The 25,867-nt window shown below is 41.4% G+C and overlaps 1 protein-coding gene across 1 annotated transcript in view; it reads left to right on the top strand.

Annotated features, from left to right (window-relative positions):
• SHQ1 (SHQ1, H/ACA ribonucleoprotein assembly factor) overlaps positions 1-25,867 on the top strand; it is a 65,577-nt gene that overhangs the window by 22,934 nt on the left and 16,776 nt on the right. Inside the window, exons 8-9 of the mRNA XM_048487325.1 lie at positions 2,848-2,862; positions 3,080-3,200. Coding sequence (XP_048343282.1) covers positions 2,848-2,862; positions 3,080-3,200 — 136 coding nt within the window. The remainder of the gene's footprint in view (positions 1-2,847; positions 2,863-3,079; positions 3,201-25,867) is intronic.

Raw genomic sequence — 25,867 nt, 5'->3', positions numbered from 1 at the left:
TGTGGAATTCACTAACTCGGAGAGTGGTGGAGTCTCCTTTTTTGGTGATTTTTATGTCAGGAGTGCTTTGATTCTGTGTTCCTGTATGGCAGGGGATTGGACTTGATGGCCTTGTGGTCTCTTCCAACTCTATTTTCTGGAAAAAACAGAAGCAATATTGTCATGAGACTGTTTTGCCCCTGGAACATGTTGTTGACAGGAGCAGAGAAACAATTCTTCTGTTCTTGACACCAAAATGTTGGGGTGGCTAAGCAGTCTCATAATAGCAGTGCATAGATCTTTGTGTGCAATAGAAGAGATGGATTATCTTGCAATCTTGATGTTCCTGAAATCAAGTTATGAGTTACACCTTTAAGACTAATTGGGCAGTGGAGTATGTTGCCCCAGGAATTCTCATGGAAACTTCTAAGAGGAGACTGGGTGATTTGGTGATATTTCAGACCTCTTCCTGCAGTTGGAAAAGGGATATCAAAAGATGTTTCAGATGTTCTGCGTTTCCAAGAATACATGATCTCCATAAACTTAAAACCTGCTGGGGAGGTTGTTAACATGTAGAGGGTTGTTTTAGTTGGGTCCTTTGAAAGTATCTCCTTTCCCCTGCAGTGTCATAACATTTATAATTACACGAAACTAAAGCTTCTATTTACTTATTTTATAAGGTGAATATTTTGCTGTAGTAATGCTGAGATGCTGTCTCAAAAGAGGTTATAAATCTAACTGTAGCTTGTAATACAATAGAATTCATATGACTTTGAGCCTTTAAAAAATTACAATGGAATGCCCTTAATGGTATTGATTTACCAGCTGCATGCTATTTGAATGTATTGGTTTGAGTGTTTCCAGAGAGTTCAAGACATGACTGTTTGGAGACAGTTGCTCTCTTTTGTAACTTCTTGATCCCTCTCTAATTGTGCATTGTATATTCTATGAATTTTAATGAGGCTTTACAAAGATATTTCAGAAACTGACACTGAAAGATTTTTTTCCCCACTATCCCATGGGTCTTCTAGAATTGCATCTCTTAATTGCTATGAGAGATACTTTAAGTGAAGGGTTGAGGGAGATTTTTTGGAAGGGATATGTTTATATTAAGTAATTGAGCCAGTTCATATGTTACTGTTGCACTGCAATAGCTGCTAAAGGATAGAGTTTCTCCATTCAGTGTTTCAGTAATTATATGTGGATGTTTTAATCATACGGCAGCACTGTCTGTCAAGTTATTAGCTTTGTCTGATCTGTGGTATGATTGTTTTCTTCCTTTAGCTTCACTCTGATCCCTGGTCATCCTCCCAAGAGGTATCTGCATCTGCCCTCAATATGGCAAATCTGCCACATGAAAATGCAGGGAGTCCGCTGCAGATATTTTGCAGCTGACAACTTTAGAATAAAAATAAAAATTGGGGAACTGGTGTTTGAATAAAAATGCAATCTTCAACTTACAAATTAAGAGCTAGAACTGCAAAACAAAAAAAGAGACAAATGTACAACTCCCCACAGAGTTTTGTTTTAATAACCCCTCTTTTATTGTTATACACACACACACACACACACACACACACATGGGGGGGGGGTTTTTTCAGCTGGCTGCTGGTAACTGGGAGGGGGCAGGGGCAGCGCCCAGGTACCATTTTGCCCTGGGCACCATTTTCTCCCCCTACGCCCCTGGTCAAAACACTTGGTGGGTTCTATTGGGAATCCCTCCTTTACTACTTTAAGAATGTAACATAAATCAGGCTGGATTTAAAGAATCCTTTATTCAAAAGCACGACTTTTTCCATCTGAGGGAATGAGTCTTTGAATCCAGTATGTATAACATCATTGTAACAGACAACGTTCTATTCAGTATGTTTTTAAAAAGTTTTATTCAAGTAATTACAAATAATTACAAGGTTTTACTCAAATAATTACAAACATAGTATAATTCAGTGTGCAGCTTCCTTCTGCATCTTGATGTAAGCTTCTTAATCCCTGATCTTTATCAGTTGGGGAGGGAGACCTACCAGTAGGAAGGGTTTATTGTGGCACTAGGTTATTGTAGCTTATTGCAAGTGGAGAAATTGGGGGTGGGGGGTGGAGTTTAAAACAGAAATCTTCAACAATATAATGAAGAAAGGGTGCTTTTTAGAATTAGAAATAGTCTTCTCTTCATCCAGGCAGCATTATCCAAAAACAGAAAAATAGGCAGCTGTTTTCAAGAGGCATCACCAGACTTAGTTTAAGAATGTGTTGTGTTACTTATGTGTACGCTATTTCCTAGCCTAGTGGAAATGAGGAATCCCTCCACTCTAACAAGTCACAGGTATTAAGATAATAAGTATTGTGCTATTGGTCAACATTGGTTTGTTCAGCAAGTAATCTGGGACAAAATTAGTCACATGAACCTGAAATCATGTCATATAATGTAAGGATGTATCCTTCAAAATACTACCATTTTACCTTTCTTAATAATCCACATGGAGGCTTTTCTCCACCTTGGCTTTCAAACTGGAAGGGGATTTTTGGGGGAGCAAACACAACCATGTGTTTCTAGTTATAGGCATTCTCCTATGCTCAGTCCCTTCTGTTTTCAATAATTCTAGAAATAACTTGATATAAAAATGTTAGGAAGTCACCAGATAGAGTTTTGTGCATTTTTGTGAAGGTCCTCATTGTGACGTTGTATCTCTTACAAATTGTATCTGGATGCAGCTTGGGGTGAGTGTCTGAAAAACTAATAGCTTAAAATTTTTTACATTCATTTGCATCTCTGCGGATTTCAGAGATCTCAAAATTTGTGTGAACTGAAACTCTGCTCTTTCACATGGCAGCCCATCTCTTTATTTAGCAGGTGTGGTACGATAACGCCAGTTTCTTTTACATGCTGCATCTGGAGGCAAGTTGAGAGGGTTTGAGGGATGTCTATAGACTATAGGAATTAGAATTATCAATTGCTGATAAATCCCAAAGACGTCGTTAATCTCCTTTTTTTTTTAGCAATCTGGTAGTTTAGCAGTATGCTTCACAAACTTTATTTGCATGCTTAGATAGAAAGGTTATAGGGAAATTGTTTGGAACTAACATGTTTTTCTTTCTCTTACAGGTAAAAGTGCAGTGTTGAAGTGTCTATTAGATATTCACAAGATTTTTCGAGAAAATGATCCTGCATATATTCTGAATGATCTCTACATTACAGATTACTGCATTTGGATTCAAAAAACTAAGTAAGAACTTACATCTTTCTCTGTTTCAATGAAAGCAATTGAAGCATGTTTTATCTGGAAAGTGAGTGGAAAACTGAAGTTCAGTTACTGAAATAAAATATCCCTCTTTCTCAAGATTCTACATGAAAACTTTTAACGATCAGTTCTTGTTAAGGAATCATTTTTATATGATTGCCACCTGTAGTATTTCTAGAGTACAGAAACTGTTACATATATTGATGTGCTGCAGGCACAGTACGTGTCATTTCAGAAGTTTAGTGTCCTGTAATTACAACTGGACCGTTTTTAAGAGTACTATTAGCACAATTAAAACTTATTCACCGTTTGGCTTTGGAACCGTAGTTTTCATATGTTGCCTCAAAGAATCCTGAATTCTGACTCAGCAGAATACTCAGAGCTTCTATTCCCATGTGCTTGTTTTGGTTCAAGGAACCTGATTTTGGAGGTGATATTCTGAGTCAGTTTGTTCCCTCTTTTGTGTATGAAGATGGGAGAAAAACACAGGTGGGACAGAAAGAGTGCTCATAGTGGATTGCATCCTACCGCTCACTTAGGGGATGCATATCTCACGGGGAAAAGGAGCATTTTGTGATGGTGACATATGCCTTGTACAATAGAATGCACCACCGCTAAATGTTCGAAGTAGTAGGATACAACTTGAAGGGGGTTTTTTTGCTTTTTGTTTTAACAGACATTCACTTTCTAGGGCTTTAAATGAAACCTGGAATCTTAAGGGTTTTTTCTTGTCCAAGTTGAAGTTGTCAATTGAAAGCCATTCCATTTGTATGCCAAGTGGCAGGTAACTCATGGCATTCCACCAGTATTGAACTGATGTTCGCTGTCCCTGCATATGCCTCACCCAGTGCCTGGCCAATGTATAATTGATCATGGAGTCCCAGCGATTAGTCACTGTTCCTTCAGTGATCCCCCATCCATACCTGAAAAAAGCCAAGTACATATTTTTCCGAATGCATTCAGAGTACAGTGTGGGACGTGTGCCTCTACTGGGGATTATTGCCATTTGTATGACCATTCTCCTATCAGTACATGTCTATCCTACTCTAGTGTACAGATACAGGTCTATCAAAACTAGGACAAAGAAACTTAGAGACAGCTTCTACTCTAGAGCTGTGGCTATGCTAAACTCCACAGCTTTGGGTTGATGTATTTGGGGCTGTGTAGGGATGGGTGGAGGAAGGGGAAAGTGAGGATGGGGTATGAGTCTGAAATTGTGTGCATCGAGGAATGCTGCTGTAAATTTCATTGTGCGTGCACAATGACAATAAAATGCATATGCTTATGCTTAGTATGCCAAAGTTAAATTTTTGTGGTAGGAAGTGCCATCAACGTTCAGCTTGCTTGTAGTGACCTTGTATGATTTTCAAGACGAGAGGTGTTCAGAAGTGGTTTGTCATTGCCTGCCTCCGCATACTGGCCCTAATATTTCTTGGTAATCTCCCGTCCAACTACTCATCAGGGCTGAACCTGCTTCGCTTCCGAGATCTGATGAGATCGGGCTAAGCTAGTTCCAGCCGGGTCGGAGCTTTTCACCTTTAATACATTTTATAAATTCCTTGCAATCTGCTGGTGTTCTGTGTTTTACTCTAGCAGCTTTACACTAATGGTTGTGGAATATTTCTCTGGATGCAGAAGTGAAGTAGTCAGTTAAAACATTGGCCTCCGTGAGGGAAGTCCTGTGGTAGATGGTTGTGAGTGATCTTGTAATAATTTCAATATTGAGAGCTATGTACAGTTTCTGGGTCGTGCTCTCGATGTTTATTTTTCAGTATGTGCTGAAAAATCTTCTGTATGCAAAATTATAGAGCCAGTGTAGTAGTACAGAAAGCCTTTATTGGCATGTTAAAAGAACACCGCAGCTACAAAACAAACCAATACAGCAAAACACATCCAATGCAAACCCGTAAGACACATCAGTCCATGTTCACATCTTCAACAAAAAGAAGGCCACCAATTCACATTCCACTGGGCCCGAACCCCCAACATCAAGCAAATTCTGTCTGCATCATACTGGCCATGTTTGTTATGATTATTATTAGCAAGAGACAGAAATTAAGACACATATTAAATCTACAATTAATACCGCAGATAAACATTTCAGAGCTGCTACAGAGACATGCTAAATTCCAAGGTTAATATATTGTAGTATAGCAATAAAATATTAAAGTAAGGTGGCATAATAAGGAAGAGAGAAGTTAATTGCTTAGAGCCAGTGTAGTACAGTGATTGAAGTATAAGATTAGACACCCGGAAAACCGAGGTTCAGAACCCCACTTGTGCCATGGAATCTTGCTGGGTGATCTTGGGCTGGTCACAAACTCTCAGTCCTGACCCTGGTTAGTATTTGGATGGAAGACCTCCAAGTAATACCAGGGTCGTGACACAGAGGCAGGCAATGGCACGCTACCTCTGAACATCTCTTGCCTTGAAAACCCTAAGGGGCTGCCATAGGTCAGCTGTGACTTGATGGCAAAAAAAATCTTTTCAGTGACCCAGGACACTTGCTTGGTGCGGCAAAGCGCATGAAAACAAAATTCCCCCCTGAATAATTACTTCCAGTCTGAAGCTTCCTTCTTGTTCACTTCAAGCCATTGGTGGTATCGGATTCAGCATATGTTGCACCAGAAAGCAAATACTGCGTACCCAGTCATTTGCTAATCGTTATTGCTTTAATTAGTCCCATATATACAGTCTGCATAAAACCTTCTATTTGTATGTGCTTCAGCAATTATGGGTGGATGAGGCATATTGCATGAATCCACAGAACATAAAAGGAAGAGGCAGTTAATGGGCTTTCCCAGGTTGCAGCCAATACACGGGGAGCTGCGGAGGTGGCGCTTCCTCAAATCGCGGCAGGTGTTGTCAACATTTTACGTAGAAAAGCCAGATGCAGCCAGATGGAAAATTGCATCTTTAACCCCTGAGGTCATTCTGCACATCGCTTCTTTCACTTGATCCTCCTGCTAAGCAAGTTCCCTGCTGTCAGCCTTGTTGCTACTTTCATTTTCACAATATAAAAATTAATTTTGGGGGTCAGACTTTGAAACGCAGCTTAAGGAACAGTGTTACAGAAAAAGGAATCAACACTGTAGGTGCCTTATATTTTACTGTTCAACTGCCTTCTCCGAACTTACGTAGGAATACCAGAGATCAGTGAATTTAAGGCCCAACCTACAGACAGAGACAGGAATCTTATTATTTATGAACTGAATGAGGGGACAGAATCTTGCTTCTCAGTTCTTCTGGACCAAGAGGATAAATAGGACTATTGGTGGTGAAAGCATAAACATTTCTTGTTGATGTCATTTTTGAGTGATTTCTAACAACCAGATTTTCCCACCCCCACCCCCCATGCAAAGGATTTTATATTCCCTCACCTCTCATTGTCCAGGAGCAGAAATTAATCTTCCTTTCCCTGTGAGTACTGCGCTGTCCAGCTATGTAAGTCATTTGGAAGGGTCAACGGGTATTCAGTGACATTGACTTCCTCCTGGAAGGTATATGAGGCTGCTGAATTAAACTTTCATGCTTGCCCTTTTTAAGCCCCATTGCACTTTTGTATTTGCTAGCACAGAAACCTTTTCACCGTAATTACAAATTCCTGTTGCTGGATAGTCTGGGTTTGATCCTGTCGAAAATATCCACGTGTGCAATTCCCTGTTCCTGTGGCAGCCCCCCAACTTCTTTCCCATGTCCTCTAGGAGCAGCAGTTTAGGGAGTATTTTGGGCTGCTCTAGAGGGGGTAGAAGGAAATGAGAACTTGTACTTACAAAAGAAGATCAAAAAGTGTTTATTTACATGACCTCCTTTCTGCTCAAGGCAATTCACAATGAAAAATTAAAATTGCATGAGTTACGTTAAGTTCCTCCAATAGTTATATCCTTTAAAAGCAGCTGCAAAGTATATTGTTAAAGCCGCTAAAGGCTGCCATCAGTTTGAAATGGATAGAGAAGGATTAAAAGTCTTAATAGGGTGTCAGTTCAAACAGAGAAGCAGGTCAAACCTCCTGAGGGTCCTTAAAGATCTTCAGTCTGCTTTGGAAGTCCTGAAGTGATGATCCAGGTGTCATCTACAAGGAAAGGGAGTTCCATTACCTAGACATGGCTTGTGAAAATGCTCTCTTGCTGACCTAACTTCAGATTCTTGCAGGAAGGCCATCCATTGATCTCTAAGTTCTGACTGATTAGTATGGGTGATCCTTCATGCCTGGAATCAAACTGGGGCTGCTGCAGTTGACTCTTGAGGCATTGAGATAGTTGTGCTTTATCCCTCTTAAAGTTTTATGCTCTTTTCAAGCAAAGCCACTCATAGCTTTTCAGGGTTTCCTTAGCTTTCCAAGTGGGGTTCTTCTGCTCTATCACTGAATCATGGCCCCACTTCAAAGAACCCATAAAGAACCCACTCTAAAGAACCCATTTTATTGACCTCCGGAGGATGAAAGGCGGAGTCAACCTTGAGCCACGTCACTTCCGTCAGGGTCAAACTCAGGTCATGAGCAGAGCTTTGACTGCAATACTGCCGTTTACCACTCTGCAGGGCTCCTGTATGCCTGAACATGCATGTTTTTTTGAATGAATCCAGAATAATGATGTCATATCGGCTCTGTACATGCAATAGTATAAAACAGATTTGTAATCTGTTCGGTGTGCACACCTGTGCATCTGAATTAAAGAAATAGGGAACGTCTCCTTTTTATTCACTCTGAGTTAGAGTACCAATATGTGGTTTACTGATCTGCATTAAATAATCTCGAGTGTGCCCCCTTGGTGATGCTTCAGGCTGTCATTTTCACAGCTGTCCCAGACTGCCGGCTTGACTGTGACTGGAAAAATATGCTTTGGATATAGTTGTGCGAGCCACAAGGGCTTTGGCTTTATCCTGTGATGACTTTGCAACAGCAGCTCAGTGCTTCATGACCCAAAGGCTCAATTATTGTAATTCCCTCTTAGCACAGCTTACAAGCAGAGCATCGCTGTAGCTGGCAGCGCTTTCAGAATGTAGCAGTACATCTGTTTATGCCTCAGAGCAGACATGCTGCGTTAAGCTTGTCCTTTATTCAATCCTTGGCCCTGTGGCAAGAGGTAGGCTGGTTTTTTAAACCTCTGACTGAGAGAAGCCATTGTTACCCTTATATCAGTGAGAGTTCTCTTTAAGGACATCTCTGTGCTCATGTTTCATCTGTCATATTAAAATTCTTGGTGTGGTATGACTTTAAGTAGTTGCCTATCTAGGTCTCTGCTTTGTACAGGATTGCACATGAGACTCACAGTATCCTCCTAAGCAGAGTTATACTTGTCATAAAGTTCCTCTAGACCAAGAGAAACCCCTGTAGGACAAAGAATTCACATCCAATCTTACAGAGTTGCAAACCAAAATACCAGTAAGGTAGGGTCGCAGAACCATTAAAGCCAATTTGCTAATGTATAGCCAAGGAGTCAGCCCAGATTTAGACTGAAGCAAGCTGAAAACAAGCAACATCTCAAATTATAATTAAGAAAGATTTATTAAGTGGGTGCAAGAAAAAGATAAGCAGGTAAAATGAAGGCAAAGCAGTGATGCAGCATAATAGCCAAAATCTAATCCCAGTAGGGAACTAACACACAGAGGAAAGACAACAAGAAATTGCAATAAAAGTGATTCTTGACAATACCTTCAAACCCATCAATACCTTCAAGAAGTAACTCTGTTTAGGTTTGCACTGCCAGTGTGGCTGAGGTGTTGGATAAGATTAGTCAGGTTCAAATCCCTGTATTATTGCAGTTTGCTAAGTGACATTGGGCTAGCCAAAGTTATTTAGCCTGGCCTTCCTGGTTAAGGTGATTGCTAGGGTAAGCGCTATACAGGAGGTGGATGGGATCATATAAGGCACTGAATTTATTGAAGCAAAGGTAGAACCAGTGGTCTAATTCTGTCTCACCAGATCTGTTCATACTTAAATCTGAAGTTTGTAGAAACGTGTCTTGTCTGTTCAGAGCTCCAAACTCAAGCACCCCAGATTTGGAAAAAAACACCCCTGAAGTCTTAAAAATACATTGGGGTATGTGATGGACAGGAGCCTGTCCTGCCCCTTAAGGAAAATCAGCCACTCAGATGAGCCTGTGGGTTTGCTGCTCCAGCATCCAATCACTTTGAGAAGGGGAAGGAGATGTTGGAGCGAAAACAGGAGAAAAGGGAGTTGAGTTCTTCCCCGGGGAGAGAGCAGGAACAGCTCAGAAGAAAAAGCAGACAGAGTGTAAGGGATCTCTGCCTGGTAGTGTGGCTGCGTGGTTTAGTTCTATCTCTGGGAGAGGCATGTCTCTGGGGATGAGCGGATCTTGTACCATTTAGCCTGACTCTGGGGGAAAGAGTGGGCTGATGTGGGTGGAATCCTGTGTGTAAGAAAGGATCATTTTTAATATATTAATCCAGCGTTAGTGATCTTAATAATCTCCTTGTACACCACAAAGCTGATCTCACTTCAACAAACCCGAAGCCTACATCCTCACTCCCTGTAAAACTTCAGGAAACCAAGGGGAAGGTTTATAGTTCAAAACTAACCTACATTCCCAAAATTTTAGGAGGCTGGGTATGTCCTCTCAGCAGGAAAAAAGAAAGGTTTGTCACAGGGTGTTAAACCCCAAATAAAAAAAGCAGCTCCTGTAACTTTAAGAAATGGCTGCCCTTAGTGACTGTTGCTAGGCAACCACAATGGTATTACTGGGCTTTTGTCAGTAAAATGCAGAGGGAGCGGCAGGGCCTTTTCCAAAGCTGTTTTGGCTTTTGATGGATGCTCAGAGCTAGGTCTTGCAGCAACCACTGGGTGACTTGTCATCACCAGATATGCATGACTCACCCACACCCAGCTGTTTGCTATTGTTCAACAGCAGCCACCGCATAAAAGCCAATGTGGTGCAGTAGTTAAAGCTTCCAATTACGATCTGCGAGACCCAGATTGGAATCCTTACTCCGTTGTGCAATTGGGCTAATCACACCCATTCATTCTAACATACCTCACAGGGTCATCATGAGGATAAAATGGAGGAGAAGAGCATGGCTACCTTTCTGCTGTTCAGCTCGTATCTGGGGAGGTAGAGGAGGAAGTGGCTTTTAGCTCCAGGCTTTGCAAAAGACACTCTTGGAAGCAGAATCTTGCAATGAATAAATACCTAGGTATATAGCTTTACTTATCACGTTCAAAGAATCCAAATTCTAAAACTTGGAATTATATTAACATGAAGTTTATTAACCATAAACTGTTTGTGAAATCGTCAGTGGTAAAAGTAACGTCTTAGCAATACATTTTATAGCAGTTATGTCACTTTTATTTTTATTTACAGCTTTTTAGCTTTTATGTTCACAGTGACTTTTGATGTGGCCTGGGACTTAAATGACTATAATGACAAAACAAAAATTGTCCTGGGTTTTAGTTAGTAGTTTTGTTTAGCAGTGGGAAATCCTAATGTGCAGCTCACTAAATGGCCTCACTGGATGACCTTCATGGTGTCACACATAACTTGGCCTTCTTTTCAAGGATGATCGTGATGTTAAATTATGAGGACATAGAAGAGAGACTGACATAGAAAGTCAGGAAATCAGGGCAAAAATGTACAGTGTTTGCTTCAAGAAATTCAAGTTTTTGTTTTGTTTGCAGCAAATAACGCTTAAGTCCAGATTTACTTCAAGCATCTTCTTGGAAATCTGGTAGTGGTCAAGTATGTGCATGTGTTTCCATAGTGCACACATTTGCTGTGGTGATTTCTACAGTAATTATTCCTACAGATTATCCTGCCAGCTTTTGAGGATTGATGGAGGTGGGATGCTTTAAAATAACTCATTTCCCTAAATGTGAGAATCCCACATCTTGCTTGACAAGTAAAAAGGTGCTCAGACATCGAAGACTGCTTTAAAGCACCTGTATTTTCAGGATTGGCATTGATTTATGTGATGTCTGAGGAGATGTCTTAAGTCCTTTCCTGACTAGTTTCTCTCTTCAGTCCAAGATATTTTTAACTTCTGTTTCTTTCAAACAAAAGTTTTTGTTTGCTTCTTCTCTGTGTAATGAACATATAATTCTGAGAATATGTTTTGGGCAAACTTTTCAAACTCCTTTTACCAGGGAAGGCATCCACTGATTCAAAAGCCCCCTAATATTCTTCTGATGAAATCGTCAGATTTATTCCTGCTGGCTCTTTAGGCAAGTTTCTTTTGCTTGGTATTTAGCACAGGAAAAGGCTAAAACTGCTTCCTAAAATATTGTCACATACATTGCTTTATTAATGGGCTTAAGTCATTTTTAGGATACGTAGAGTTAAGAACCAAGGGATCATCTTGCTTTTTCAGATCAAGGGTTCATTTAGACCAGTCGAGTTCCCCTAACAATTGTCAGCTGGAGGTGTTTGGAAAATAGACCAAATAGTTTAATTCCTGTTTGTCTCAAGCATCTGTATGAACACTGGCACAGGGACGTTAATTTGAAGTGATCCAGATCCTGTTTCAGTGAGCATGTGTTGTATTAATAATGTGTGTTCCCGCTGGTTGGTTTTAACCTACGTTCAGATGGCCTGGGAGAAAAGTCTATAAATGAAGGCTGCCTCAGCATACCAAATAAATTACTTAATTAGTTTTCTGAATCTACCCTTTCAGCTAGGCTTCAGTCAGCTTCCTTGAGCTTAAAGATGAAGTAGCTCTAATGCCTGGGCTATTTGCTAAAGGCTTTTGCAACAGCTTTTCAGCATAATGAAGACACACTGGAGGCCTCTGTGGAAAGGAAGCTGACTGTCTAAATCCCTTAGGTCTCCTGGAATTTCCCCAGAGATTGGCAAACTACAGTTTCTAGGAGCAGGCAGCCCACAGATTAATCTGTTTTTCAGTTTGAGCATGCCTGGCACATTAATTGAGTTAGTGAAAGAGATCTTGTGTGCATTTCCTGAAAATCAGTGAGTAGGAATCAGGGTGGTGTAGAAGAGTATTGGAGTGGGCTCTGGGACACCCAGGTCTGAATCACCATTCTACCACGGAAGCCTTCTGGACGACCTTGGGTCAGTCACACACCCTCAGCCTAAGCTACCTCTCACAGTTTTTGAGGATTTCAAATGGAAGAAAGGAGAACCATGTGAACTGCTTCAGATCAGCACTGGGGAGAAAGGTGGGCTACCAATCAAGTAAATAAATAAGAGGTAGATGTTTTCTCACTTATACCCCCTCCCTTTGATCTTCTAGCCAGCTAATTTTTGGCAGGGGGAAGGAGGAAGTTTACACATTACGTTTCCCAAACCCAAGGTAGTGTGCATAAAAATCCCATTTAAATAAAACACAGTTTGAAACAATGCAGGTAATATTCACTAGCTAAAGAAAAAGACCCACAGCCTGCTGCCTTCCATCAGATCTGCCTCCAGAGGCCGTCCGAAACAGATGGCAGTTTTTCCAGCCTCTTAGAAATTTTGTCTTTAAAATGTTTATTAATACGTGAAAGCCATTTAACAATAAACAAGTTACAAAGATTACAGATATAAATAGGTACAATTGTCTGCCATATGGACTTCCAATTTCGTCTGCATCGAGTATTAATTCCAAAAAATTATACCTCTTGACCTTTCATATCAGAATCGGGATTTTATCCCTATAAACATTAGTGGTAAACTTTAAACGTCACACTTTTTTCTATTAAGTCTTAACTTTAAAATACATTAGACTTCTAAACCACTAGTCGTACATTCATTTTGTTTTCTTTTCACTCTATATATTCTATCATAGGTTTTGTTCAGAACCCCTTCTTTGAACAATTCATAAACCAGGCATTTGTCTGTTCCAGGAGAGTTGCTGCAAAGGTTGTGTAACTAGCCCTTGATTACTTTATCTTAGGAAAGGTTAAAGTCAACAGAGCCTTTAATGTCTCAGAGAATTCAGAGAGTGAGAGGCCATCTCCAAGGTTTGGAGTTGGCCATGAAGGACTTCAGAAGCAAAGAATCAGCAGCTTGAGCTGGGTCTGGAAGAGCAGGAACAAGTCATGCTACTAGACAGGTAGCACACAGGAACACTTCTGTGATATATATTTGGTCACTGACTGTAAATAAAGTCTTCTTCTTCTTCTTCTTCTTCTTCTTCTTCTTCTTCTTCTTCTTCTTCTTCTTCTTCTTCTTCTTCTTCTTCTTCTTCTTCTTCTTCTTCTTCTTCTTCTGCTGCTGCTGCTGCTGCTGCTGCTGCTGCTGCTGCGATATGTAGACATAAAAACCCTACATCCGTTGACGTAGAGTTGGACCGGGGCAGTCTGTACCAATTTGAAGCTCACGTAAAATGCAATGCAGTGGTCACCTCTTGGCTACAAACAAGTTTGTGGAGAATTCGGTTGCTCTGAATCTACTTTGATGGAGCGAATCTTCCATCACGAAAGCAGGCACAACCTTGGGAAGTACTTTCTGCCTTTTGTAGGATCATCTTCACACTTTCTGAAGCTTTGTAAGTTCATGTGTACTGTTTTCCTGCAGTTTCCCTCTTTTTGTTTTTACATCAAATTGCTTTTTAAACTGAAGGGAATCCAAGATGCCATTTGGAATCCCATGAGGGCATCTTGTGAGAAGACAGTCCCCAAAGCCATCAGCTTTACTAGACTGGAGCCTGAATCATTAACCAGCTACTGGCTGGACCCAGAAAACAGGTGTGGTGGGCAGTCTTACTGGAGATAACAGGCATGTGATATCTTCATCATCTGGATAAAAGACTTCCTGGGAAATCCTATGTTCAAGTCTTGTAGCATCTTAGATTTTGGGCAGATAAGCTTTTGGGAGTCATACCTCCCTTTGTCAAATACCTGTGTTAGCCACATTGTTCTCCGTGATAGGAGTTGGAATAAATTTTGGCTTGTAATGCTCCAGTGTACATCTCATTCTATTTCTAAATTTACATTGGTATTAATGGTCTTATCTTTTCCTTTGCTTCCTCTTCTTACTCACACCTATCCTGAAGCACGATGCCTCTGAGATAGACCGTAATTCTGTAAGTCTGCTCAGTTTGTCATCTCAATTGGTCCTGAAAAGCCACAAGCACACCGAGGGCATTAGGCTAGGTAATAAAGCGCAGAGGCTCGGAGGAACAGCAGGTTTGCCCTGAGGGCTGTGAAGAGTGACAGACAGAAGGAGACAATGCCAGACATTTGTCTTTATATATATTTTAGCAGCCCTGTAAAACATGGCTTTTAAAGCGGAGATTTAAGCTCTCTTCCCAGCTGCTCATTCACATTTCCTTTGAAGTCGTTTCTGCTCTCCCCCCCCCACTGTTTATTCCATCTTTTTTTAAGCTACAGTTCTTATTCCTTGAGGCTGTGTCTGAATGATGCACCTTGCCATAGGTAGAGAGGAGAGAGAAGAAAGGCTCTGCCTCCCTTCGGGTCCCTGCTTTGATTTCTCTGAAGTTGCGGGGCAGGAGGCAGTTTGCTATCGGTGTGCGGGGGGGGGGAGGCGGGGGGGTCAGCGATTCATGTCGTCTCTCTTCAGTCAGCACTTCTCGGCTGTTTCCTCCTGTTTTGACTACAGGGGCGACATGTAGCTTGTATAGCTGTTTCCTTTTTTAAAAGCAGGTGCAACATGCAGCTGTGATCAAAGAGGGGAAGTTGCTCTCCATGCAAATAGCATCTTTCTGTTCTGTTCTCAGCCTGACACCCTTTGGCAGTGATTCTACTATCAGTCACTTAACTGGAGTGAGCAGAGAAGGGAGGGAAAGGGCAAATGCTCTTTTCTTGTATTTTCTTTGATGTTACATGATAGATCATAACCTGTGATTCAGGTGGGCTTGTTCTTCTGCTATCAGATGGACCCCAGAAATTCCCTACTGTAGCAAGAATTTCTCTAGATCAAGGTCTAGGGATTGAACCATCCGCTAAAGTGAGATGCCCAGTTGCTAGCTAGAAGACCATCCATTGGTTGTACCATTAAGTTTGCAACGACAAACTGATTTCCAGCATCTGTAGACTCCTGCAGTGCTAAGACCTAAAGAAATTGTGCAGGATTCTTTAGACTTAAAGCAGGGTTGCCCAACTGTAGCCCTCCAGGTGTTCATGGATTATGATTCCCATCGGCCTGTTCCAGCATGCTGTTAGGGGCTGATGGGAATCATAGTCCATGAACATCTGGAGGGCTATAGTTGGGCAACCCTGACCTAAAGAATGGAGACTTCAGCGTTTTGTTTTTTCTTTCTGTTTACATACTTGTGCGCAGGAACATCTGTAGTTTGATGTCTGAGCCTGTGCAGAGAATGAATCTTTCATTATGCCAACACATAATGCAGATTAGCTCAAGTCCTTGTTCTTTGGGGAACCACTTTGCATGCGTCCATTTGTTGGTGGAATCCAGTTTTTTCGCTAATGTGGATATAGGGAGCCTCCACATGTGGAGGCAGCAAACCGCCGGATATGATTGTTTCAGAGGCGGCGTTGGGGAAGGCTTTGGTCTATATACCCTGTTTGTTGGGTAGCGTGGTGGCCAAGTTTGCAGATGATACCAAATTATGTAGGGTGGTGAGAACCACAAAGGATTGCGAAGAGCTCCAAGCGGACCTTGATAAATTAGGTGAGTGGGCTCAGAAATGGCAAATGCAGTTCAATGTAGCAAAATGTAAAGTGATGCACACAGGGGCAAAAAATCCAAACTTCACATACATGCTACAAGGGTCAGTGCTATCAGTCACAGACCAGGAAAGGGATTTAGGCGTCTTAGTTGATAGTTCCATGGGAATGTCAACTCAATGCATGGCAGCTGTGAAAAAGGCAAACTCTATGCTGGGGATCATTAGGAAAGGAATTGATAATAAAACTGCAAAGATTGTCATGCCCTTATATAAAGCAGTGGTGCGACCGCACTTGGAGTACTGTGTCCAGTTCTGGTCGGCGCATCTCAAAAAGGATATTGAGGAGATAGAAAAAGTGCAGAGAAGGGCAACAAGGAGGATTGAGGGACTGGAGCACCTTCCCTATGAGGAGAGGCTGCAGCGTTTGGGACTCTTTAGTTTGGAGAGGAGGCTGACTAAGGGGAGGATATGATTGAAGTCTACAAAATTATGCATGGGGTAGAAAAATGTTGACAGAGAGAAATTTTTCTCTCTTTCTCACAATACTAGGAAACCAGGGGCATTCATTATGAAAATGCTGGGGAAGAAATTTAGGGACTAATAAAAGGAAACACTTCTTCACGCATAGCGTGCTTGATTGGTGTTTGGAATATGCTGCCACAGGAGGTGGTGATGGCCACTAACCTGGATAGCTTTTAAAAGGGGCTTGGACAGATTTATGGAGGAGAAGTCGATTTATGGCTACCAATCTTGATCCTCTTTGATCTGAGATTGCAAATGCCTTAACAGACCAGGTGATCGGGAGCAACAGCCGCAGAAGGTCATTGCGTTCACATCCTACATGTGAGCTCCCAAAGGCACCTGGTGGGCCACTGCGAGTAGCAGAGAGCTGGACTAGATGGACTTTGGTCTGATCCAGCTGGCTTGTTCTTATGTTCTTATGTTGGCCCTCCAGGGCAACTGGTGGACTGCTGTGTGAAACAGGATGCTGCACTAGATGCAGCACTTGCCTGTTCAAGCCTGGCTCTTCTTATGTTCTTGCCAGCTTTTCCTCTTAAAACTCCCGTAAGATTGGAGCAAGTGGGAAGTCTGAGGGAAGTTTGCCTCCCATACTAGCTTCTTCCTTTCTGTCCCTAGAAAAGAACCAAGGTCAACTAACCATTACAAAGTTAGTTCTGGAACAGACTTAGTGCTGCCTAATTATGATGCACATTTGTGCCCCCACACACACTGGTAAGGGAAGTAAAACTGGCTCGGCAAGCAAGCTAGGGTTTGCATCTCATGATGTTTATGTTAGGTTAAAGCTGTATACATGTGGTCAATATTAAAGACCAAACTATAGAAGTGGCAAATGAGTATGCAGATTGGGCTATGCTTCTGTATCATTTTTTAATTACTGTTTGTGAGTCTCAGGCCCCTTCCGCACACGCAAAATAATGCGTTTTCAAGCCACTTTCACAACTGTTTGCAAGTGGATTTTGCTATTCCGCACAGCTTCAAAGAGCACTGAAAGCAGTTTTAAAGTGCATTATTCTGTATGTGTGGAATGAGCCTCAGAGATTGTGGAAGTCAGTCAAGCCAGGAGAAAAGCCGTGTTAAGGACAAATGAAGTCAGGAATGGAGAAGGGCAGGCAGGGGAAGAGTTCCGCCTGCAGTCTGTGGTCTTTAGCTCTTAACCCAGCACTTTGCTCTGTTGGGAATTGTGAGGGCAGGGGCAGGTTGGGTTCTGCCACCATCGTTCTGCTGCTGTGCTCCTAGTGGAAAACTATTTGGGTACCTACACTTACTCCCAACTTCTGTGCTCGTAACTCATCATTGCCACTTTCCAGAGTTTTGTGTGTATGTGCACACGTGCATGCTGAATGAGTCATTCTCTCGTTTCATTATTGTCCAGCACTGCCACTGTCAGAGGCAACAAAAACCACCACAAAGAGACCTATAATGGCTACAATCAACCAACAATGAGAGACACAATATAGTTAGTACTTAATTTAATGAAAGTGCAGTTTGGGTGTAAGCCTATTAAATACAGTATTTAAACACATTATACAATATACAATATTTAAATATAATATACAACGTACAATAACGATACAAACACAAGGACACGACACACAAAAAGTGCTAGCCAGAAGCAAGCCAGTTGCCCAGAAACTCAGTCATTGCCGAGTGTTTTGGCTGCTGCCAGTCTTTGGACCCAGCTGACTTTCTGGCAACCTGAGGCATATTTATTTAAAAGCTCTCCAGTCCAGAGAATTGAATATGAAATGCCACAGGTAAATATGTTATCCTTTTGAATGTGTTTCTTATGTTTGTTTCACTAGAAAGGAGTTAGTTCTGCCCCTTCAGAATGAATGAAGAAAGAATTAACCCACACATTTGAGGCTCCAGGGTACCTCTTGAAAGCCCAAGGCCCTGTCTGATGCAAAGCACTGTTCCAGATAAATAGTGGCAAAGCATGTAGTATCATACATCATGTTATCATAACCCTTTGAGGCACTCTATTGGGATGGGTTAAAAAAATCTGTTACTCTCATTTCAATTTGAAGCCTCAGGGATGAAAAAAAAATCTTTCAGTTGATGACCGATCAGGTAATAGAAACACTCAGGTGCAAGTTTCTTCTGAAAAAGCCTTCGATTTGGAGGGAGCTAAAAGATACACCAGCTGGAGCAATGTTCTCTCCTCCCCATTCCTGATGGATTGGATCAGAGGAAAGCAGCTTTTCCCCCAGTTTCTCTAACCTAAGACCTGCTCTGAGGCAAACAATATTACATAAGGCACACATTGCTCTGAAAGGAAGAGGAAGCATTGATTCATTGAATGGAAAATGCTTCCAAGTGGCTGTTTCATTGGACCTCTGCAGTGTCTGCAGTAGCCAGACTTTGAGGAATAGATGTCGTGATATTTCATTGACTCTGGTCCTGGTTATACCTTTTTCTGGAAAAAGAAGGTAGTGTCATCGTACGTGCTCTGATGGAAGACAGATGTTCATGCCTTTGTATGTCAGAGAGGACCCAATTCTCTTTTAGGATGTGAGAATTTTTAAGTGCCAGCTTCGTCAAAACCATTACCTGTTGCAATGTTAAACATAACGCTTTGATAAAAGAGCATTTTTAGTGCTCCAGATGGCTATCAGCTTTTTTACAGTTGCACCCGCCATTTTGTAGGCTCTGTGCTGCTGCGGTAACAAAATGGTGGGTGCAACTGTACAAAACTAAAGTGCTGCTGGTAGCCATCTGGAGCACTAAAAATGCTCTTTTATCAAAGTGCCGTGTTCAACGTTGCAACAGATAATGGTTTTGATGAAACCAGGGCTTAAAGACGATTCTCACGCCCTAAAAGAGAATGGGGGGGGGGGGCAAGTACTAAATAGGACCTCAGCAGAGCCTTCCTCCACAAAAAAAGTCCAGGAAGATGTGGCGTGTTGATTCCCACATATCCTGTCACCTTTCCCCCAAAAAAGCTATAGCAATGGTTTATATGACCATTCCTAGGAAAATTACAAGTACTAGATCATCAAGGAAAAAATAGTGCCACCTTAGCAACAGATCAGGAAAATAATGGTAGTAAAGAGCTCCAAGAAAGAAAGAAAAAGTGAACATGCCGGTAGTTAAGATTTACTGCATGAAATATTTAGTATCATCCTAAAAGCTGACATGGGAAAGCGCCTGAAGTAATCCTAGTGCTTTTACCTACTTGAATTGGTCATTTGTGCTAGGGATCATTATAGCTACCTTCTTTTGGGGTGTGTGTGTGTGCGCATCATGGTATGTCTATTGCCTCTTATTCAAAGGCCTTAATTTTTGCTGGGCTTATGGTTCTGTGTGTGCACATGCTGTCTTGTATATGAGCCAGTGGACAAGAGAATGTGCTGTCACACTGATTGTATGTCTCTGTTTTGCTTTTGGGTGAATTCACCTGATAAAATATTCATGTGATGCCTGCAGTTATAACTTGGCTTATCTGTACTTGTGAGATTGCTATCATCAGTTACCATTCTTTGTGCTTCTTTGCTTCTTGGATGCTTAGTGATTCAACAGTGGGGGCCAAGTCAAGTGGTGATAGTTCTATTGCAAAAGTCTGCCCTTTACTTGGGATGTGTGAGCCCGTCCATATGTTTCATTTCAGGAAGCTTGACCAAGGAGCGGGGTTTGCTGAAGTAAATTTGAAGAACCCATCACTTAGCCCTTTAATTGGAGGTGGCCAGCTCTTGGGTCAACACGTTTTTTGTTCATGTGCTAGGCATGTTGAGGTAACCTTTGTCAAGACTGAAACTGCTGTGCAAGGATGTTGTACTTGGTGCCAACACTTGGAACTCTGAGCAACTTCCCCAAAGCCTAACTGAGCCTACAACCCACTTCCCTGAGAGTTCCACGATGATTCCTGCTCACTCAGTCACCCAACTAGATGTAACATTAAAATATTTCATTTCTAAAAGCTAAAGGAAGCGAAACAATTAAAATTCTAGAATATTCCATGTTAGGTCCAAGAACAACAAAAACAACAAAACTGTCTTGCCGTATAACACATAAAATACCTCCAGCATAAATGGTCAGTCTTCTGTGAATGTTCTGATTATAGAAGAATAATCTGAATTATGGTGCAATGCAGCATGCAGTTTAAGCATTGGATACACATGTTGGGTAGATAGTCAAACGGAAAATTGGAGAAAGAGCGAGAGAGAAATTCCACCCTGAAATCCTATACCCAATTATAGAGTTTAGCCTACAGTATCAGATGATATACTTCAACCAATGAGATCTTTCAACCTTAGGAATCTTCCAGAAAACACGTGCACCTGCTCCTTCTTTTCTTCCCTCTCATTATTTTACTGCAGCACAGTCTGGATTTCAAAAATGACTCCTAGTTTACGTGTTCCATCGTCCTACTTTGGGAGAGATTCCCAAGCCAAGTGCATCTGGTGAGCCTAACTGGGGCCTTCTAACACTCAAGTTTACCCCAAGGTTAACTCCAAGGTACCCTCAGTACAATTGCATCGCACCTCTTTAGATCTAGAAAATTCTGTCATGCAACTTAGATGTTGACTGAAGTTCCAGAATCCATTTTTGTTTTTGTAGAATTTTGTGGCACCCTTGTTATTTTCATTCACTTTTCCCAGTTAGCCGTCAGTAATCTTTGAATGGAAGCAACCTTGATATAGCTCTGTGGTAGTTAGTACTTGGAAGTGGAATGCTATATTGTCCATAAAGTGTTCACTCCTGGCCACTTGCCCGTTTAGTTCAAGCATGTTCCTACTGTAACCACCAATGTACTTTCATGTATTTTCATGCCTCCTCCAGAACCCCTTCCCTCTGTTTGGGGGTGGAGGTGGGGAGAGTTGACACCAGACTTGGAGAAAAACTATGGTTAGAATAAATGACACCTATTTATTTATACTCAGTCCAGGAATTTGTGTGTTCAGCTAGATCTCTGGACTTTCTGTTTTATTATGATTTTTATTCTCCTCAAGACCTCTTGTGTACAGTGTGGAATGGGCCGTGTCATTGTTTTGACAGCTGATAACCGCCAGAGGAGATTTCACAGCTACTGTGATGCTTATTATCCTGCCCTGTTGAGGAGCTGCTGTTTGGCCTGAGATGTGTTAGCAATTTAACTCTAGTTTCCTCCATGCAAGTTAACACTATCTGCAATGATCAACCATACACAGCTTTTTCTTGCTGCTGCTGACCAGAGCGATGGAATGTTTCAAAAATAACATCTCCCAGGAACAGAAGAATCAAACTCTTTGAATTGCGCCATTCGGATTTTTTTTAAGTGTAAATGCAGTTCAAAACTTTGCCTGCCAGTTGCCCTCCACAGAGTGGAGTGCTTGACCTGGTGCAGTTTTCTCTCGGCAGTTTTGACTTCCCAAAGCGCACAGTAAATAGGAATATTTGACCGCTGTTCTTGCTTGTTATGTGATGCAGAATGCTTTGGGCTCTGTGTGAGGAGAGTGCTCTCAGGAATGGTCTTGAAGCGCGAGTTTAAAAGCGGTGTGGACGATTCACTGAGAAGTGGAACAGCCACTGCTCCACTTAATTTCAGCTTTCAACTGGGGTCCGCTTTTAAATCTCACCACTTTGCACCTCTGTAGAAATTTCAAGCATGCTTTTGTTTTGACTACCTGTCTTTTTGAGAGCAGATGTTGCTCTTCAGCACAGTGACATTGGCAGTCACGGCGAAGCTTCTCCCTCCACATTCTGATTCACAGGCACCAATGAGAACCGCATACAGTGGAACCTCGGTTTTCATTGCCATCGGTTTCGGTTTTCATCGATTTTTTCAGTGAAAAATTTGTCTCGGTTTTCATCGATTTGCCTCGGTTTTCATCGATTTGCAGTAAGGTGCAGGGGTTTGTGGAGAAAAATCACCCGGACAAAGCTGTTGCAGGCCGTGTCTGCAACTTGTTTAATGACAATGTCTTGCCCCATTTCAGACAAATCTTAAAGAGGCGTCAGAAACAGACCTCTTTGGACAGCTTTCTAGTGCGACATTGGTTCACTGGCTCAGTTGGTCCTAGTGTTATTGTTTGTTACTGTTTTCAGCATTAAACACTATGTTTATTCGCCACAAAAATGTGTTTTTGGTATGTTTTTTGGAGTGCCTAGAACAGATTAATTGGATTTACCTTGATTCCTATGGAAAAGTTTGCCTCGGTTTTCATCGGTTTTAGTTTTCATCAGTTCTTTTTGGACGGATTACCAACGAAAACCGAGGTTCCACTGTAAGCGTATCCCACTTATTTGACTGTTTATAAAAGTTATCAGCGATATGTACTTAGGTGGTCTAATCGATTACTAATGTTGGTGTGGTGCTGCCTCATCATTAGCAACAAAGATACCGATTTCTGCGTTGGCATCCCCTTTAAGCTAAGCAGGCGTACACTGAAGGGGTAATGGGCCCTTACTGCCAATTGTAACAAGCAGAAAGACAAGCCTTTCCTTTCTGAAGTTCCACGGCTATGATCTTTATGCAGCCGCTTAGCAAAAGATGTTTTAAAACCAGTGGCATTTGTGTACACGATAACATGAAAGACCAATTTAGCCTTTAGGCTAGGTTCCTGTTGAGTGTAGCTGATTATCACACAACACATCATATTGTGTGTGTTTTCAGAGAAGCCACAATCAGTTCTCCCGTATTAATGCAGTATGTAATTCTGACTGATTTGTAAACAGCAGGCCAAGCACTCTGGTTTCTGAATTCTTGACAAAAATACCTCATCCCTGTTAAGGATCTGTGAAGAGTTTTCTAAAGAGCAAACTTGGAGGGTATTTTAAACTTTCTGGTGAAACTTAGCAGAGAGAACCCATGTTAATTGGGTTAAATAAGTATGTCTAGTGTCAAACACTTGTAGAGGACTCTCATACTGAAGTGCCTTTTAGAAATAACTCAGAAGGTGTAACGAAGTACACTGAATTCACTGCATCTCCACTTGTGCGTTTAAGGTGTAATTGAGTCAGAGATGCAGTTACTCCAGTCATCATCTTCAACGCTTTCTCATTCTGGAAAGAAATGCTTCAGCAAAAAATAGGGATGTTTTGAAGGGCTGATATATTTCTGTTGTTGCAGTTAACAAGGATTTTTGTTTCCAAAGCAATGCGCATAAAATGCTATAACCTGTAGGTTTCTTTCCCTTACGATGACAGAAGTCTCCATTTCGGTATCTGCCCTGTTGTTGACCCTGAGTTGCTTCTGCTTGAGAGGGGCTGCTCCGGCACTTGACCTATCTTTCCTGCTTGGTTGGTAGCATCTTCTCTGTTTTATTGAAGCTTAATTGGGTTTTTAGGCCTTTCTGTTCTGTTTCTTCTGTAGTTGAATTGGTTTCTGGTTTTCTTGTGATTTGTCTGAAATGGCTGCCCCTAATTTAGATTGCATTTTGATTTCTAGAGACAGTGTTTGATCCGAACTTCCTGATTTCTTGAAGTTTTGGAACATTTGGTTTTTGCAGCTACTGATCCGATCAGTATGCTTCGTGCTTCTCCCCCCCGGCCCCCCTTTGAGTCGTGTAAAGATTATGGAAGCCTAAAGCATCAGTTGCCCTTGAAGAACACATTTGCAGATTTGAGGTCTCCCTGATAACATTTTTCAATAACACACAAATAGTGGGGTGAGTAAGGGGTGAACAAAAGCCATCATGGAAGTGGTTGGTTCAGTCCTTTAAATCCTCAGTACACTAAATTCTAAAGTTATTTCCTCCCAAATTCTTTTATCCATCTTGATTCAGACTTGATAGAGATTTTAACTTCCACCACAATCGTTTCCTGGTGTTCTCTGGATAACTTAACAACAGTTTGCAACAAAGAAAATGTAAACCCTGACTTTTCAACCCCCAGAATTTTTGTCACTCTCCTCAGAAGCACCAGGAGGAGGCTGTGAAGTACTACTTGTTAGTACTACTTGTAGAACACTTGTAGTGTTCTGATAGTCTGGTACTGGAAATGCCTGTTACAAAAAGAGAAGAGCATTCCTATAAGATGCTTTTGAAGATAAAGACTTGTTTAAAAGAGGATGACACAAAATCGTGCTAAATGGCTAATATTTTCCTTGAATATCGGTGTTACTATCAGGCCTATAGTTGGAATTTTTTTGTTAAGGTGGCAATTAAGCACAGTGGAGAGCAGCCCATTATGTGTCTGTACAGAACTGCCATGCGTATACCTGAAGTCACATGATATGTCACACACAAATGTTTCAGGTTTATTACAAATATATTTACATGTAGAACTTATTGCGTCATGATGAGTAACTGACAACACACATTTTCAAACTTCATCTCTGGAGTTTAACAGCATGTGGTATAAGATGTACAACACAGGTTAAATTGGGTTAGATCACATAAAAGTGCTTTCCTACTACACCCAGAGACACTGGATCAGAAAACCTGGTAACAAATGTTCTTCTGGTCCAGCAAGTATGTAGCTATAGTACTGAACCTAAGAGACCTAGAGGTGTGAATCCCTTCTCTGGCATTCTCAGCCTTACCTTTATCACAGTATGATTGCTATAAGCTAGTGGCCTTTTATGCAACTCATAATCTGTTTAGCATCAAATACTTAAATCAGATCTGCATCGCCACACTTGCTCTGTTCCACCTGTTTGATTTCACAAATTTCAGTGAGTGAAGGTGAATGTAACTGTTGCCAAATGAAAACCCAACATGCAAGCCAGAGTTCTACATTTAGAATTTTTTTTAATATATCGAATACAGAACGGAATGGGAGAATCAGTAGAAATTCCCCCCTCTGTTGTTATGGAAACAGAAGTGTCTTTCCTTTAATGCTGTGGTCCCCAACTTTTAAAAAGTCTCTTTAGGATTCTGATTTTAAACTTGTTGCTCTGATGTAGGGTTACCAAATCATCAGGAAAAACCAGTGTCCAGTCTTCTCCTCTGCCTTTAACAGCAGCTTGATCTTTAAAAAATCAGCAGGTGATGCTTCCGGTGACATGTAAAGTAATACCATGAAAAACTTCCACTGTTCCCCCCCCCCCCCCCCCATTCAGTTAAATCTCTGTAAAGTGACTGGACATTACTTTTTCCTGGTCAGTTAGAAACTTCAATCAAGGCAAACCAAAAGCACTCGAAACTCCCATTGACTACAGTCAAAGGAGTCACCTGCCTATTAAAATAAATAGGAAGGTGGTGGGCTTTCTTCTGTGGCTGGGTCAGTCTTACTAAGGCTGTAATCTGATAACTGTCTGCTGGGAATAAGCCACAGTGAATAAAATGGGACTTACTTCCAAGTAGACCTCCAAGTATGCATTCAGAAATGCAGCCTTTGTATACCTGCAAAGTAGTACAGTTGCTGTAACTGGTGATTTCAGAACTCTGTACCCTGTAGTTAAAAATCAGAATTATCAAGCTAATGACACGTTTTGCAAACTGCAGTGGAGCTAACAGGCAGGCACTAATGGGGTGATGGTTGTTAAGTACTGATGTTCAAAGAAAAAAAAGAAAAAAAGAATGATTATCAGTGAATCACTGATTTTAACAGTTACAAATCCACACTGAAGGAATCTATAGTGTGGCAGAGTGCCCCGCCCCCCCATCTTACTAAAAATCAAGTCCTTTTGCACGAGGATAGTAAGGCTATCCTCAGTCTCCACTAACGCC

This window comes from Sphaerodactylus townsendi, linkage group LG03 (assembly GCF_021028975.2).
Source record: "Sphaerodactylus townsendi isolate TG3544 linkage group LG03, MPM_Stown_v2.3, whole genome shotgun sequence".
Taxonomy (NCBI): domain Eukaryota; kingdom Metazoa; phylum Chordata; class Lepidosauria; order Squamata; family Sphaerodactylidae; genus Sphaerodactylus; species Sphaerodactylus townsendi.
This window is presented reverse-complemented; position numbering and strand designations above follow the sequence as displayed.